This window comes from Taurulus bubalis, assembly GCF_910589615.1.
Source record: "Taurulus bubalis genome assembly, chromosome: 4".
Lineage (NCBI taxonomy): Eukaryota > Metazoa > Chordata > Actinopteri > Perciformes > Cottidae > Taurulus > Taurulus bubalis.
Window position 1 is genome coordinate 13,117,124 of NC_136592.1, and position 17,414 is coordinate 13,134,537.

The 17,414-nt window shown below is 40.3% G+C and overlaps 1 protein-coding gene across 1 annotated transcript in view; it reads left to right on the forward strand.

Annotated features, from left to right (window-relative positions):
* sox6 (SRY-box transcription factor 6) overlaps positions 1–17,414 on the forward strand; it is a gene marked incomplete at both ends in the record, with an annotated part of 98,138 nt that overhangs the window by 52,154 nt on the left and 28,570 nt on the right. The window contains 2 exons of the mRNA XM_079217321.1: positions 11,712–11,832; positions 15,580–15,659. Of these exons, the coding sequence (XP_079073447.1) occupies positions 11,712–11,832; positions 15,580–15,659 (201 nt within the window). The remainder of the gene's footprint in view (positions 1–11,711; positions 11,833–15,579; positions 15,660–17,414) is intronic.

Sequence of the window (17,414 nt, forward strand, 5' to 3'; positions counted from 1 at the left end):
TGCAGTTTTAAGGACTTATCAGAAGTTAAAGCTTCAAGGCTTTGTGTGTTTTTCTGTCAGCTTGTTTGTATTACTTCAGTCCATCCTCATCGTTGAAATCATTTTGGCACTAATTCAATCTCAGGATGAGATTAACTCTTGATTTAGTTGAAACATCACCAAGACACATGTGACAGATAAACATATGTATTTGCAGAGACCCAGTTTATCTCATACATTTCTTAAGTCTCTGAGTCTGTGTGTATAATAATTATAATAATAATAATGAGCACACTGTTCACTCAGACACGCTGGGCATTATTTGAGTCTCCTCCTCATGGCTTTCTGTTTCATAGTCACTCACACTTTCTCCTGCTCCTAATGGATGAGCAGTCGCAGCAGATGAGCAACTAAACAGAAGCATGTTGATCATCAGAGTGTTCACTCTGGTGTTTGGCATTTTCTTTCATATGCACTTCCTTGTAGTACATGAGAGGTAAAGGCAATACGCATGTTACCAAGAACTGAGTAGAAATAGAGTGACAATGGCAGAGTATAAGTCTGTCTTGTAAATAAAATAAAATGAGATGTGGAGCTCTATGTGTCTCAGGTGACGGTAGTGTCCCTAGTCATGCAGTGAGCACCCATCTTCTACCCTCTCACATTTTAATGACCCCAGTTCATGCATTCCTCAAGGATGGGTCTGTTAAGACACAAACGATGGTTTGACTCTCACACACACATACTCAATCGTGTACAGTACACAGGCACACAGGGACCCACGCATTGATACACACATCAAGAGAATAAATATTGGCGGAAAGGTCAGGGTGAACTTTATCTTCACAGACAGGCTGGAGGGAACTGAGCTCCCCTGATGAAACAGAGGGACACTTTTAATCTAATTCATTTAATTTGAAGTGTTTATCCATTAAAAATACCATAATATCATGACATTGTCATTTGTCATTGGCTGTGGCATTGATGTGCCAACCGTGACACTGTAAGATCCAGGATCTGAGAGATAATACATTTCTATGGCCACTATTGTATATCGTGCTGTTGACACAACTGCTTTTGAAAACTTAAATGATGTGTTTATCAAGCAGGTCTGGCTGTATTTATCTCCCTTTAACCTTTCGTTCTCTTCCTTTTCATGGCCAAGCTTCAAATTCTAACCTTACTGTATGAACAGTACACACACATTATCTATGCCTCTATGTCCTACCTTTAACCTTGTGTCCACAAAGACAAAATGTGTGTATCCCTTCCATTTAAAAAGAGAAACCTGAGGTTAAAAGAGAAAGGGCCAGTATAGTGTTGTCCACCTCATACTTCAAAGTCCTAGAGCCTTTATCACATGTGTCTTTAATGGTGTAAAAAAAACAGGCAGGAGCATGCAGACATCAAATGGTAAAATGCTAAAGTCTTGAAATTAAAGATTAAATGAAATTAAACCAGCATTTATTTGACCCCTTTTAAAGGTGGACAATCAAGCGTTAGAGCATAAGGCATGTTTGAGGTTAACAGATACTGAGACCAACGTGGTCTGATAGAACAAGGTACTTATTTTCTTTAACACTATTTATGTTCTAATACAGACATGTTGATCTTACATACTGTTGTTTTGAGTCTTAGTCAGTTGCACATGGATTTCCCATTTCCCATTTCCGTCTGTTTCAAAGAAACCGGATAATTCACAGGGGAAGTTCTGTTAAAGTGTCTTCTGTATTCAGTGGCTGTAGAGTCTTCTCACTTAAACACACTGTTTTTCTGTTTTTGTTTTTTAATGATGGCTGTTGCTTTGGTTTGCACCAAACGTCAATGTAAGGTCTTTGTCACTGAGCAAAGCAGTTGCCCCCTAATAATTGGCCTGCATCAGACTGTATTATCTGTTTCCTCACAAGCCCTACACAGCCTGATGCTTCTACATTATGCTCTGCAGCAGACTAGTTACCATTTCTATGAAGAGCTTTTTTGCTATGTATTAAACTTTTTTATGCTGATCAAATAGTTATCTAACCAGATCTCACAGCATGAAAAAAAAATGCTTTCAAATTGGTGTTTGGCCTGTAGGATAAATTGGCTTTTAGTAATACTGTTCTGTAATCACTTCTTTGTTTTGAAGAAATGGAATATGCATGCTATCCAATGCAGTAATGTAATGCACTGATTCTGTTTGGTTACCAATTTAGAGAAGCAAATACTCCAAAACTAACATTATGGTAAATATTTTTAAATCAATCAGATGAGTTTAAATAAACACAGGGCTGTATGGTAATTGCACAAAGATAATAGCGCTAATTTGTGTTTTCTCAGATGCTTTTGTTGTCTCCCCGGCACAAATTATTTTCTCAGTGTGAGACTCTTATTAATGCACTGGCAAAAAAGAGGCACAGAAATAGACATTGTTAAAGAGAATGTGTAAGTCCCCTAATTAGCACAGCTAGATTGGAACTGTTAGCATGATAATAATAGAATAATAGAGCAGGGAAATGATTGTGTGTGTTTAAGTGTGCTACTGTGTGCACACTCCTGCCTGTGTGGATGCTGCGCTGCCAGTGCTTTCCCTTGTGTTGCGGAGCTCTGTGTTAGCCTAGTAGGATTATGTGGGGGCATTAACAGCCTAGTCAGACGGGCTTGGCTCTCGCCCAGGGAGGCTCAGTCCAGCATGTTCATCCTCCATTTAAGGAGACTGTTAGCTGATGAAGATGTGCACATGCAAGACTGAAGATAAAAGAAAGTAGTGACCCGACTCATTAGCCGCTGTGATTTAATATATTGACACTTGGATACAAATATTCCATTCAGTGGACTTTATCGGCGGGAAGGGTGGGATGAATTTAATTAGTTATGAATTGTGACTTCTTGTCAGTAAGCAGAAGAAATGCTGACGTTAAACAAACTAATGTGCAATTTAAACAATGAAGCTATCGTGGCCCTGTTAAAATTTAATGATGCATAAAAAGGTGTACAAGATACTACCTCAGCACTATCAGTGATGGTGTGCAATTTAAACTGACCAGCTGGTATGTAGAGCCATTTGTCTGTTAAAACAAATTCTTGCTTTAGGAATATAAACAGTAGATGCTGTTTGAATGGTCTGTGGGTTTTGTCCCATTAGGATATAGTGCTGTCTCCTTTTCGCTGTGAATGAAGTGTAACAACTGATCACTGGCTTTATTGAGTCTATTTAGATGCAGTCAAATGAAACATATGCTTGCTTGTAATGTGAATACAGACAAACATAGATCCATTATTGCTGTAAAATACACAATAAAGCCATGCTTTTGTGTAATTGGCCTTTGTATTTAGACACCTCAGCAGTTTAAGCAGCGATAATTAAGAGGCTCCATCTGAGAGGTGCCACATGAACGGCTGTAATGTGTGAAATCACACCTGAGGGTCTACTTAAAATTAGTCACCTGAGGGGTTTGTAAAGCAGCCGTGGGACGGGTTAATTTATGACACAAACTTCCAGCCTTCTATCACTTCACACAAGTGACAGGAAAAACCCACACAAACAGAAAAAAATAAATCAGGAAGCTTAATAATCTTGATATTATTTACATACATTTAAATTATGAATGCCGCACTTTTTTGTTCTTTCTAAATATTACTATAAAGTACCTGTTCAGAGCTCTGTAAACCTTTCTTGGATGAAAGCAGAGCTATACTTAAAGTCCATTGTACATTGACCTTCGTAGGGAAAATATCAGTTGAGAAGAACACATCCTCCAGTGTGATGTTGATTTAGTTTCCACTCCCTCTCTGCGTGGACAGTGTTTTCTCTGCTAATGTTGTGCAAACTGTTTTGTCTTTGCATTGGCTTTACGTGGCCATCATCCTCAGCAGTGGGCACATGCACTCACAGGGAGAAGGAGCTGCATTAATGGGCTCTACTGTGTACGGGCAGCCGGCAGGGAGAAAAGGGGCGCGTGTTTTCTTAGGTCTGGGGTGGCAAAGCAAAGCATTCAGCCCATGACCGATGCAAAAAAGAAGGTTTTTGTTTTGGGGAAAAAGAGGAAAGTCCAAGCAGTTTCCTACCAGAACACAATGAATGAGTTATGCACAGTTTTTCCATATATATTTTTTAAATACCTTCTTTTTACTTTTGAACATTTCTTTAATTTTATCCCTACTTTAATATAATTCAACCGTAACAGTGTTTTTCAAACAAGTCCTCATATCACTGCTCTTGTTTGATCTTTTGTATAATCAGGCTATCAGGATATTTGAGCATGTTTGAAAGTCTCATCACACTTGTGTCTCCAATAAAGTTGCCCCTCCAGACAGGCAACAGAATGAGCCCTGTTGTTATGTGGGGCCTCGGCAGCTGGGAGGTAATAGTGAAGACAGAGCCTCCGTCTATGAGGACAAAACAGAGGGGGACACCCAGCTGTAGTCTGGACAATACCATTACACAATGTAGGGGCGGTCTGTTTTGCCGTTAGATAGAATCATTTTTCCCATAAGTACACATTTTAAATAAATGATTAATGAATGCTTCATATTAAAATCTTACACAGGCAATGTCAAGTCTAAAGGGAATATATATAATGTGTATGTATACTGTGTATACATACACATTACAATTTTTTTATACAACACAAAATAGTGTATGGAGAGAGCATTTATGTCTCTCTACTTGCTCCAAAGTGTTGATGTGACCTAAACAACCACAATATTTGATAAGCCTCACATTAAATTCTTCTATTTTCCACTCCCCCTACCCTGTTCACATCACATGGTTGTAGCTGGCTATCTGACTAGCCCATGTCTAATGTTCTTTAGTACCACACTCTACCCCCTGCAATGAGGATCCGTGGCATTTTACTTATTTTCATTTCCATATAGCGAGGATGTATATGCAGGATAATGATGCCGGCCCCAAACCTACTTGTGCGTTTGTTTATGTCTGTTCTTTTCTTTCCCGTCATGCTGTTTGAGGGAGTCCCCGTGGATTTGGCCAGTTTACTGCAAACCTTCATTTTATGGCCAGACCTTGACTTTTTTTATTTATTCTTACTTCCATGTATGCCCCCACACCCCTAAAAAGAGCTGATATTCTCCGGAAATATAACACTGAATTTCCTGTTAAATATACTCTTCATGTTAAGGGTATAATGCACAATTGTGTTGCTGTGTGCACACAATTCATTGTGTCAGCGTGTAGAAATGCATTTTGCTTTCAGTGTGCTCCACACAGTGTAATGTAATAGAGAGCTGGAGCATGACAACTCCCCTTGGTCATTTAAACATACACCAATGAAAAACTTTAAAAGGGAAGAACATATCTAAAGGCTTGTCTTCAATATTCATTTTCAGAATGAATCTATTTCTTTTAAACAGATACATTTAATTTAATGAATTAATAAAATGTTCTTTTATACACAATCTATGCTAAATGATCACATTGCATTACTACAAATGCAGTTTTGCAAGTACTGACAAGTACACTATCTATATATGTGTTTGTTTAACTTATTTCTGTCTGCCTATTTTACGATTTTGAGTAATACTTGAGGTCAAGCTGTTATTATTCTTCCTACAACATTTAATACTGAAACTACATTAAGCAGTGTGCCGAAATCCTGTAAATACCAGGCAGTGTATTTAAGCAAATAGTGGCCTGCAGCTTTAGCCAGAATTCTACGGAAGTCAAGAGGAGCGATGAGAAGGAGGAGGGCTGGAGGGATTTGGGGTGGGCTGTGTTAGGCGGGTCAGAGGGATGGACTACCCTGCTTTCAAGCTCCCATCGACTTAATATAGACATATTGGAATGGCTGTTTTCCAAGAAGGCTTGTTTTACTGTGTAAGGAATTAGTGGAACAAGAAGCCATCTATTGGTTGTTCCTTCTGGTCTGACCTCGCTCAAGTGTCTGGATTTGCTACACTTTATCCTGAACAGCACTCAGTGTAATACACACACAGGCATGACTGATGTGCAATGTTACACTTAAAACTGAGCAAACAGTGCCTGCTGTCAGAGTGAAAGCTGCACCCCAACAATTCAGACAAAAATATTACATCTTTTTTTTCAGTCTAGTGCTTGTACACTGTTGACTTTTTGCTTCAGCTGTCTGTCTTTGGCTTTCGTATGGAAGGGTGCTAACAATTGAAGGAAGGAAGTGAGAGGAAAGGTCAGAGACTTGACCAGGACAAGGGCCCTTTGTTAATGACCTGAACCCCTCCAGTGTATTTACCCTCCCCGATTCTAGTGGGCCTTTTTTCAAAGCAGACAAGCTGGAATAATGCACCTTAGTCTAGTGGGTGGTAATATGAAGACCTGAAGGCTGGAGCATCAAAGTCTGGTGCAAATCTATTGATCTATTTGTCTGATTACCATTAGCTACAGACAAATCCAAACAGCATCACATCTCCGTTCTTTCAATGTGTGTGTCTGCTGTGCGAAGTTACTGTTCAGTGTACATCTGCAGTGTAACCGGCTGATAAGTGACCTGTAGTGAAAGAGTAATATGTGCTTAAATACCGTTGTTTCATGGGGGAAAAAATCCTGATGCAACACAGAGGATTCAACAGCCCAGAAGTGCTTCCACTGAGTGATTTTCCTCCTGGTTAGGCTCCAGTACAGTGTACACCCAGCGGGCTGTGTACACAGTGGCGGGTGTTAAACATATCCTGCTGTCTAGTGTCAGTTTTACTGTGTGTGCTGCTGTTGGGATGTAGCCAGACGTGCCAGCTTCCTCAAGATCACTTCCCCTTTAAATGGATCACAAAAGGTGATTTCTATATTCGCAGGCGTTCGGTGTGCAGCTCAGCGGAGAGCAGGGGGGAACAAAGTGTGAACTATCAGTTCTTACAGCAACAGCTGGAGTCTATCCTCCCTGGGTGAAATTACAGAACCTCTCCTATAGAAAATGTGAAAGAGAAGGTTAGCGAGAGCTGCGGATCTGACAGCTACTAAAGTGTGGAAGTAATTTTATTCAAATGAGATGTCAGTGAAACTTGAGTCCTCTTCCAAATAATTACTGGTGATTGTGATCTTTTCCTAATGGGTTATTATAAACAACATTATTGTACAGAATTAAGAACATCATCACCATGAGCTCATCAGCAATTTTTGGCAGCTTGCGGTCGTATTGTTGTCAGTATGTTCATAGAATACTTGAAGGGGTTTTACTTTCACAAGTCTCCTAGAGGTTTATGAATACAGATTATATCCAAGATAAGCATATGTGTCAGAGGTGTTTTAAATGGTGTCAAGTTGCAATTAATCAAGTTGTTAAACCCAGGATCTCACAGGTCCTTTCAACCCAATAACCATGAAACACAGTGAGAATGAGGTAGGTGTTTGTCTTTTTTGCCCCTTTTGTCTTTTAATCTTGTTAATACTGACTAACTATGGCAGTAAAAACAAAAACTCTCCCAGTTTCCTTCATGTAGCGCATTGTGGTGCATCGCGAGTAGCAAACTTGAGTGTGGATCAGCGCATGGAAGTGTAAGGGGGTTCAGAGGGAAAGCCAGCAGGGGGTTTCCAGGCCTCCTGGGTACTTTGTAGAGGCTATAACAGACAGTGAGGAACATAGGTGTTGACAGGGGCCCAAGTCGGGTCTGTAATGCGCTGTACATCTCCATTAGCACTCAGTGTTTTGGCGCTGCTTGCTCGTGTGTTGTCGGTGGATGCTTGCACTTCTATAAAAACAACACCACTCATGGCACAAATACCTTATAACTGAGCTTAATACAGGTCTGTAAAAAACCGTTTTAAGTGAAATGTTTTCTTTTATCACACAGCTTGTCAAAAAATATTTATAAAAGTGCTTCTTAAATAAGCTAAGTGCTATTTGTATTTCACCACAAATAAGCCTTACAGGAATACAAATAAATAAATCTAGTTTGCAAAAGTACAAAGTTCATGAGTGAATCCAGAATTAAAGGTGAGTTATACGTGTGTGTGTGTGTGTGTGTGTGTGTGTGTGTGTGTGTGTGTGTGTGTGTGTGTGTTTGGGAGGATGGGGAGTGTTTGTGTGCACATATTGCATATGTTGTAAGTGCTAGGATAAATAAAGGGAGTTATTTCAAGTCCACCCGGTCTTTTTCACTTTGTGTATTTAGATCCTCTGCAGTCAGACCCTATATGGGCTGCTGTTGTAATCCATTGTACAGTCAGCCTAGCAATGTATGTTCTTTCTTGTGAAACTTTATTTCTAATCTTTAAGTTTCATATCCTGAAATGAATGATTGATTATATGGTTGAAAAGAGGTTAAATACAATATTTCTCAACAACTCACAATGAAGCAAAACTAAAAGAGAGTTTATATTTGGCAAAAAGAAACATGTCAAATAGTACAATTACACAAGGATAATGTGTGACTGAACTAAATATTGCTGTAATTTTTCTTGTGGAAAAAAAACCCTAAAATAAAGTCCATTAGCTTTTCAACAATGGCATCTATATGGTATCCTACCAGCAAGAACTGCAAGTTGGTTCTATTGATCAAACACCAACGTCTCCTTGAGAGTGAAACAGATTGCGTTCTGGCCTGATACAGACTGCATCAGGTCATCTGAATTGATGATACATGTTGCAAGGAGGCTGAGTTTCCCCAGAAACCTCTGTTGGAGTGCTTGCTGGCAGAGACAGGGGCCTCAGCCAAGTCTGTCTGACTGATCACTACAGATGCTCCTCTTCAAGTATTCCGAGTCAGATCCTTAGTGCTGGGTCTTGAGGGACAAACAATAGCACCTGTTCCTCATAAGATAGCCCATTCATGTATCTTTAATGAAGCCTGGGGGCAGATGGTGTGAAATGACATTATCCAGTACTTAGCAGTGCTAAGACAAAGGAAGAGCAGTGCCAGCACAACAATGCCGCTGTATTTACGAGGAGAAGGGGGGGCGCTGCCCAAGTGCCCAGCTCACATCTGCTCCACTTCATTCTCAGACTCCTCAAGATCATCTTGGCAATATAAATATCCTGGGCACTCAGCCCATACATAGATGAACTTGAGGGTAACTCTTAATGGGAGAGGGAGGTCTGGGTTTGTCGTAACAGAGGGAAAGTGGAAGCCACACATATGAACACAATTTGTCTCTGTGTTTTTTTGTTGTTGTTTTTTATATAGTTGTTTTTGTCTACTTGTTCTACTTTACTTTAACAGTAAAAAAAAAGCACTTGAAAATGTTTTAATCTGCTCAGACACTGTGCCAGCTGGTAATTGACAGCTCAACTAACCTCCACTATGTGTTGCCACCTTGAAGCTCCTCAGATTTTGATTTGCCTTTCTCTGACATTAGTTGCCGTAAATTAAACTTTAATGTGTGGAGCTCATTACTGCAAATCACAGCTATTCAAACTCAATGCATTTATTTCCCCTTCAACGCACATTTACACTCTGCTTGCCTCGGTGAATCTTATATATTCTGCTCCATATTTTAGAATAATAATAGTAATAAAAGCTGATATCCCAGATGAAATGATATAATTTACATTTAGTGCTGGAGAAAAATACATCCATGTATCTGATGCCTTTTGCTGGCTGTCTCTCAGTATATGTGTATATATATATATATATATATATATATATATATATATATATATATATATATATATATATATATATATATATATATACTGAGAGACATGTATTTTTCTGTATATATATATATATATATATATATATATATATATATATATGTAGACCTATCTTGTATGATTCAATTGTAGCAATTACATGCATTCACATTAGTCTTTTAAAATAATGTATGGGATTGTGTGAATGACAGAAACATTATTAAATGGTTCTTTCATTGTTTAGCATCATGACAAAGTTTTCCTCACATGAAGCAGCTGGTCGTGGATCCGTTTGTTTTGCTGGTATGATTTGAAAAAGGATGATCAAAACTATGTTTTACATTAGACCATCTATAGCAGTCTTGCAAATATGTTTTCACTTAAGATAGTTTTTATATATATATATATATATATATATATATATATATATATATATATATATATATATATATATCATATATATATCATATATATCATTTTTGACAGTGAATAATTTGAAAAAAATGTAAGTACCTTTTAATTTACTGCTGAGGCATGTTAGTTAATTCATGACAATCTATGAACTATCCTGCAACACATGTAACATACTTGGAAGAATGTGGACTTAAGGGAGCTCTATTCTGCCCGGTGACTACCGCACACTCAGCAACAGACTCCATCTGGTTTTACAGTCCAAATACACAGACAGAGAAAAGCTGTGTTCCCCAGTGTTCCCCCCGCCTGTCACTGGCCCTACCTCATGTTGTGACATTAATTATTGTGTTTTTCCATATGTTCCATACATGCAAGGCCAAGATTCATCTTTCATCCATTCAGCCTGGAAACTTGGAACTCAAATCCCTATAAAGCAATATTTTATTTAAGGTCATTTGTCGCAGTCTCCTTGGCCATTTTTTTTTCTTCAGCAACAGCAAATTTTACAGAATTACTTTTGGAAAAATGTCATACTTTTCTATTCTTCTATAATGTACTTTCTGCACTTGCACTCCTGTAAAAGCTCAATAGGCATAAACGGGTTATATTTATTTAGTTTTCAGTCTAGCTCTGCACCTCTAGACAGATCAATATAGTAGTTTTAAGTAGGTTTAGCGTGCTAGCTTTGAGAGAAACTGGGTGCGACTAAGCTGGGCAAGGGTCTTCAGGGGGAGCAGCACACGCTGAAAAAGTGTAGCTCATAGCAGACCTCAGCCAGAACATGGGGGGAAAGTCATTGCTCAGAGCAGGTTGATTTCATGCCCCAATGCAGCGGCAGTAATTGCACCCAGACCCGTTTTATTGCGAGTTGATTTTAAGGAAGGCTGAATGGAGAAACATTCTGTAAAGTGTTTATTTTGGGGGATGACCTTTATTAACCCATTTTCCAGGCAGGTTCCCCTGAGGTGGCCTGGCTCATTGCTAGATTAACCATCGCAGGCCTATGGTAGCTGTGCTGCTACACATCATAGAGTTTCAGGAAGCAGAGAATGACAGTAAGATTGGACCTTGTAACATGTGTGCGAAACCCCCACACACCACTTTTGAGACATAAGCTAGTCACCAACCCCTGACACACACATGCAGGGGGTTTGGGTTGATATTCCCAGTAGGCAAGTCGGCAACAGACTTGATGGTGAAGGTTTATATGCGAGTAGAACAGACAGTCAAGAGAATGACATTAAAATGAAATACAGCAAGCGGCAAGCATTTATCAACTGCCTGCTATTTTTCCTCTGCTGAGAACAGTTGGAGTAAATTACTGAATTGTCTTTAGGCTTTTATCATCTAAATACATAATCATCCAAGATTATGTGACAAGTTGATCTTTCCTTGAGGTGAGGGTCTCCTGTGTAAAACATTCAGCAATCCTCTTCTCTCAACACGTACAGTAATTCTCTACAGAAGCCGTACGGACCTCCTGAGCCTCTCTGCTCTCTGCCATGCATGTTGCTTCCTCTAACTGATGCTGGAACAATATGTGCATATGCAGGGGTCTTTGATGTACCAAGGTGAAATTGTGGTTTGGATTAAGGGCAGGCGTAGCTCGGCCAGGTATTGTGTGAGCACAGGAGGGCCGTCAGGGCCGCAGAGCCCCTGTCAGCACGCGTTAGCAGGAGCTGTGATCTGGCCTCCCTCTGAGTGGCCTCTGTGTTTCTGTGTACCATGCCTCCTATGCTTAGGCCTCTCTCTGATCTCTGCTCCCTATCTGTTCAGCAGGTCCAGGGTCACATGTCTCCGCTCATGATCCCCATTTTTCCACACGACCAACGCACTCTGGCAGCAGCAGCTGCCGCCCAGCAAGGATTTCTCTTCCCTCCGGGAATGTCTTATAAGCCAGGTATGCTTGCAAATTAAGTCTTCATGTTGTCCGTCGCCTTTTCTCTCTGCGTGTCATGTCATTTTACCTTACACTTAAATTCATAGTTATGATTTTTAGTCTAAAAGTTGCGACACTCGCACAGCAACAAACAGATGTTTGATTCACACTTGAGGCCACTGGCATGCTCTGCTCTGTCTGAACTTGGACTTGATACTAACGACTGGGAATGTTATGGTCCATGTGGAACAATAGATATGGGTAGAGAAGCAGAGGAATGTCAACATGTCTTCAATATTAAATAATATTTCTGGAGCATGCTGGCTCTGTAATTGTTTTGTATCCACTCTCGGAGGTTAAGGAGATGAACCCTGCATGAAAAGTCTTCCCCATGTTATATGCAGAGAAAGCAACTCCCCTCTTACAGTTTCACACAAGTATGTCTTTTGATCGTGAAATTAAGTAATTAAAAGACAATTATAAGGTGGATTGCATGGATGATGTAGGGCTACAGGTTTTTCTGCATGTACAACTGTTTTCATTGCCTGTGACAGCATGCCTCTTTCTTTCCCTTTGTCTGTTTGAATTAAGTAAAAGAGAAGCCTTCCACCGACTTCAAAATAAAAAAGTTTTGAAAAATTGTTTCAACATGTTGACCGACGCCCTGCCAAAGTAGTAACCTCGTACACCCTTATATCTTTGAGAGAATGAAAGATGTGCCACCACATACTACCGTATTTATGTCATATATATAAAAAAATATCCATGGTCTAAATTGCTTCCTTCTTCTCAGTCTAAGCTTTTCACCTCACATGGCTTTCTTGGTCCGAGAGCCCAGCATTTTTTAAAGATGTGTCTCTTAGTTATCTCGTCAAATTAAATTGCGTTTATATGTTTTATTTAGTTTTTTTAGTTTTCTTATTTTCACTCCGATGCATGCAAATAGAAGGAGACAGTGAAAACCTCACTGTCAAGGAGGATTAATGAGTCAACTTGAAAAAGAAAAGTCCTCCTGGTTGTTACGAAACAGTACTAGAACAAGGAAGAGAACTAAAAACAGAAAAAAAGAAATGCTGGGAAGTCAGCAGGTTTGCAGCAGAACATTAAAAGGTGTGGTAGTGCAGTTAATGAATTAACTATAAAACCACAGGATGAAAAAGAAAGTCAGCTATTTTGGAACTATGGAGCCATGACAGCTTAAACAAAGTGCCTGAGGGGGAGTCTTTTACTAATGTGCTTTCTGCAATAGGTTTGACACAGAAAATGTTTTAGTTCAAATAACAGGAGCTATTACGGAATCATGGTCAGGGGTCGCCATGTGTATAGGTCCTGCATAATTCATGAGTTCATGAAGAAAAAGTAAAGGGGGTCTGAAAATGACTTGTGTAGTCAGGAGAGATATTTGAAAACCTCTTATTTCTTCCCGGCCAATACAATATACACCATATATCCAGAAAGTACAATGTTATCACCACCACCTGCAGGGTATACAGGATGCTGCCGTGTCTTTTCTCCATGAAGTGAGTGGCCAAGCATTCACTTCCAAGACTAAGGCACACTAATCTGATGTTATCATTATGAGAAAGCTCCCAGGGACCACTGCTTATGACCCTCAGCCCTGTGGTGCTCACATGGCAACAGAGTCATTCTGGCACCGTAGTGGTAAGTCATCACCCCATCCACTGGCTGTGCTCAATGGCCTGGTGTTGCATGGTAGACAAGCACAGTGATAGAAACATCAACTCATCTTTTAAACAAATAGACGTCCCTGTCTGTTTGCACTGTTTACACAGACATGGCGGCATTCAGTCTGATGTGCCTCTAATGGACCTTCAGAATGACCCCATAGTCTATCGGCTCCTTTTCCACATAGGACTCCTGCTGACAGTTGACATTTCCCTTGTGCTATTTTACTTTAAATCTTGTATTTTTACCACATTTTAGGCTTTTAGGACAATGTGCTAATCTTGTAACTAAATTAAATTAAGTGTATTTGTTTTAGTCTATGGCCTCAATAGATATACTTGAGAATTCAATCTTAATGATATAACATGATATAACCAGTTTTTCTTATTTTCGTGTAAGCCTGTTTTTCTGCTAACAGCTTTGGTATTTCAATAGAATGTAAAAGCCAGTGAAAAGAGAAGATCAAGTTTGAGGGTTGTCGTCATATACTTCATTCATCATCATTTGATCTGGTCTAAGAAAGGTCTCCACTACATCTGTCAACCCTCAGCAGATCTATGACTTATATTTCATGGCACCACATGAGCAGGGAAATATAGCCTGTTGTGACCATGGCGTCACCTGCACCCCCACCCTTTGCATTCAGAGTCCAGGCTCTGGGCATGGGACCAGCTATAGTCAGTTTAATAAAAAACACAGTTTTAAATGTAATTCCCATTCACCAGTGATGTTAACCTGGCACATTGCCCATTCTGCTGGAGTCTGGTGCCTTCACTGTGCACCCAAGACTCAGACCTTGGAGCCCGAGACCCCCCAGCAGTGGTGGTGTGCTCACTTAGCACATGACCCTGCCCAGGTTTCACATGACATCCAAAGACATCCAGCCATGTATTATTCCCAACCCCTACGTCATAGACAGCCCAGAGAGAGGGAGATGGAGAGAAAGCGATACCAAAAAAAGGGAGGTGTAGAAATAACCACAGTGCACCCTCGCACATCCAAGCCAGCACTATTTGAAACCACTTCTGCTGTGTGATTTTATTTGCTACTAAATGGGGATTGAATTTCCATGGCCCGTATCACATTGTGCTGTGCTGTACAAGATTGCAAAGTGAGGCGAGCAGGCGAGGGCAAAGTGAAAGAGAAGGTATATACATTTACCTTGTCTGTGGCTTAATGGCTCCATATGTTTGTGAGAAGAAGTGACAGGCAGAAGTGGGGTCTGAGCGAAGGGCAACTACCCCTCCCGACGCCCTTTTTGCACCCCACCTCCTCCAGACACATGCTTTAACCCCCCCACCCATGAATGCTGCGCTGCCCCGTCTCACTGGGGCTGTTCTGTCCGTTGCAACACACTAGGTTGAGTGTGTGAAAGTGTCTGGTACTCGGTTATACACCCCCATGAATATCACTCATGCAGCAGCCGTTTTTATATCCCTTGCTGACAAACGTGCTGATGGCAGGCCAACAGTAGTGAATAGTAAGAAATAGTGCGACCATTTGGACACCCGTTCTTCCTTGCTTGATCACAGTGATACACGAGATAAGAATGTGTGTATTTTTTTTAACCTTGTTATTGTGACTAAACACTTGTTCTAACCAGTTCTCACACAAGTGCTTTCACTGTGCTGCCAAAGCTATCACTAAGAAACAAACAATGTAGTGTTGAACAATAACCAGGCAAGTCCACAGCTGTATGAACCGCCTGAGAGAACATGCTGCTCCTTTTACATAATCTCTAATTAAATACCAGGGGAGCTATTAAACATTTATTCTGAACACAAACACATGCACCTTAAAAAAACTTGTAAACTATGTAGTAGTTATTTCCAGGAGGAGTACTGTGCAGGTGGAAGATGGAGGGAATAGTGAGGAACTACCTAAGTAACCCTGCTCTAGTCAAACCAGCTTACCCTTTTGTTAATGCAGATGTTTGGGCTTGAAGCCGAGGGCTCGTTGCAATGTGCCACATTGCTGTGGTAAAGTAATGGAGGGCCCAGGATCCTTGTTGGCACTTGCCTGGTCGCTGTGGGCCGGCTCATTGTCTGAACCTGTATGCATTGTTGTTTCTCTTTCTGACAGGTGATAACTACCCGGTGCAGTTAATTCCATCCACAATGGCAGCTGCAGCAGCGTCAGGACTCAGCCCCCTTCAGCTTCAGGTATGTACAATACTATGACAAAGAATGCTAGGGACGCCCGCCAAGCCCGGGGTAGAAAGGATGGCTAAGCAGCTGTACACTAAGTAATGAGCTGCACACTAAATAATCCTGGAGGCCCCCAGCTCACACACGCTTATCACCTTACATATGTAATTTATCCTGTTTTATAGAGGAGTTATCCCCACTAGCTCTAGCAGACAGAGGAGTTAGGAAGATAATAGTTATTAAAGGGAATGAGAATCACTTTAGTTGCTTTAATCGCCTGCCAGTGAATTTATCAGAACATGATTGACTGTGTGAGCAAAGAATCTACTTATTATTGCTTTTGGCTAATAGAGCCACTGTAATATTGTAGACAACTGAGAAGAAAGAGTAGGCAAAATCGGAGTAATTTTACTATATTGTTATGTTATGTTACGTTAAACACAGTGAAGCTGAGCCACATACAATGTTGAGATAGCCTCCAAGCCCTACAGGCTCCTCCAGGATTTTTCTCACACAGCATTTACAAAAAGCTGAACCCAGGTCACGGCTCAACCTGAGGCCATAATGTTTAATATAGATAATTGTCTTTGTTCCATCCTTCAAGTAGTTACTACTGTAACCGTGGCAGTGACCGTGACTCAGCTTGTGCATAATCTTTCTTCCCAAAATGGTGCTAATGATTCCCTTGTTAACTTGTTACAAAAAAATAAACAAAACCATAAAAGTAGCAACGGGAAGCTGAATAACAACCATATTTAATCAGCTGCCCTGCTGCTTGTTGCTTCTCTAATTATCAGTTTCCTTTGCAGTTCTCAGTAATTGTAGATCTTAAGTCGATTTGAAATGATAAATCTGTTGTTTGGAGACAAAGGAAAGCAAACAAAGGATTGAACAGAATTTATCCAGTTGGTTAAGTGGCCAATGCTGCAGAGAAACGTTATTGAAAGCTGCAACATGTGATGTTCAACAGCAGAAAGACGTATGTCAAGATAAAACAAGAGAGCTCAAGACCAAGAGTGGAACTCTTAGCACACTGATATACGTGGCATTTGTCCTTCTGAGGTTACCACTGTCAGTGTTAACGAGCCTTGGCAAGTTCTAACAATGCATGCAGCTGGCTCTGAAGAGGTGTGCGCCATTATGCAGCCATGAGAGGAGCTATTAGAAGCATGTAAGGTGTTAAATGAGTCTGCTCATGTTTGAAGACAGTTGTCCATGAGAGCAAAAGGTGGAGGCTGCGTACTGTATGTGAATATGTTTCTCGACTGTATATATATATATATATATATATATATATATATATATATATATATATATATATATATATATATATATATACATATATATATGTCGCTTAGTTTGTGTATCATGAAGAAGTCCATTGGAGTGGTAGTTCAGACATGCATACGGAGTCTATTTATAATAGTGTATGAGGTCAGATGAGACAGTCATATATCTGAAGGTTGGGGTGAGGAGGGGAGAGTGATTAATTCTGATTATGTATCTAACCCTGGGAATGGGCAAAAACAGTGCCTCCAAGACCATGACTTGGCTGACCTTTACAGAACACAGTAAACAAAACGAGGTGCATTTTCCATTAATTGAAGTCTGTCAGCCTGTCACATATTCCGCCTGCTGGCTGCTATTTACCCTGCATAGAGACTCCCCTTAAAACAGCAAGGCAAGTCAAACATGCCCTTTCCTACATAGCTGGGATCAACAAACCATGTGACTGCCAACACTTACTCTACAAAGCATTGGGAGCCTGCT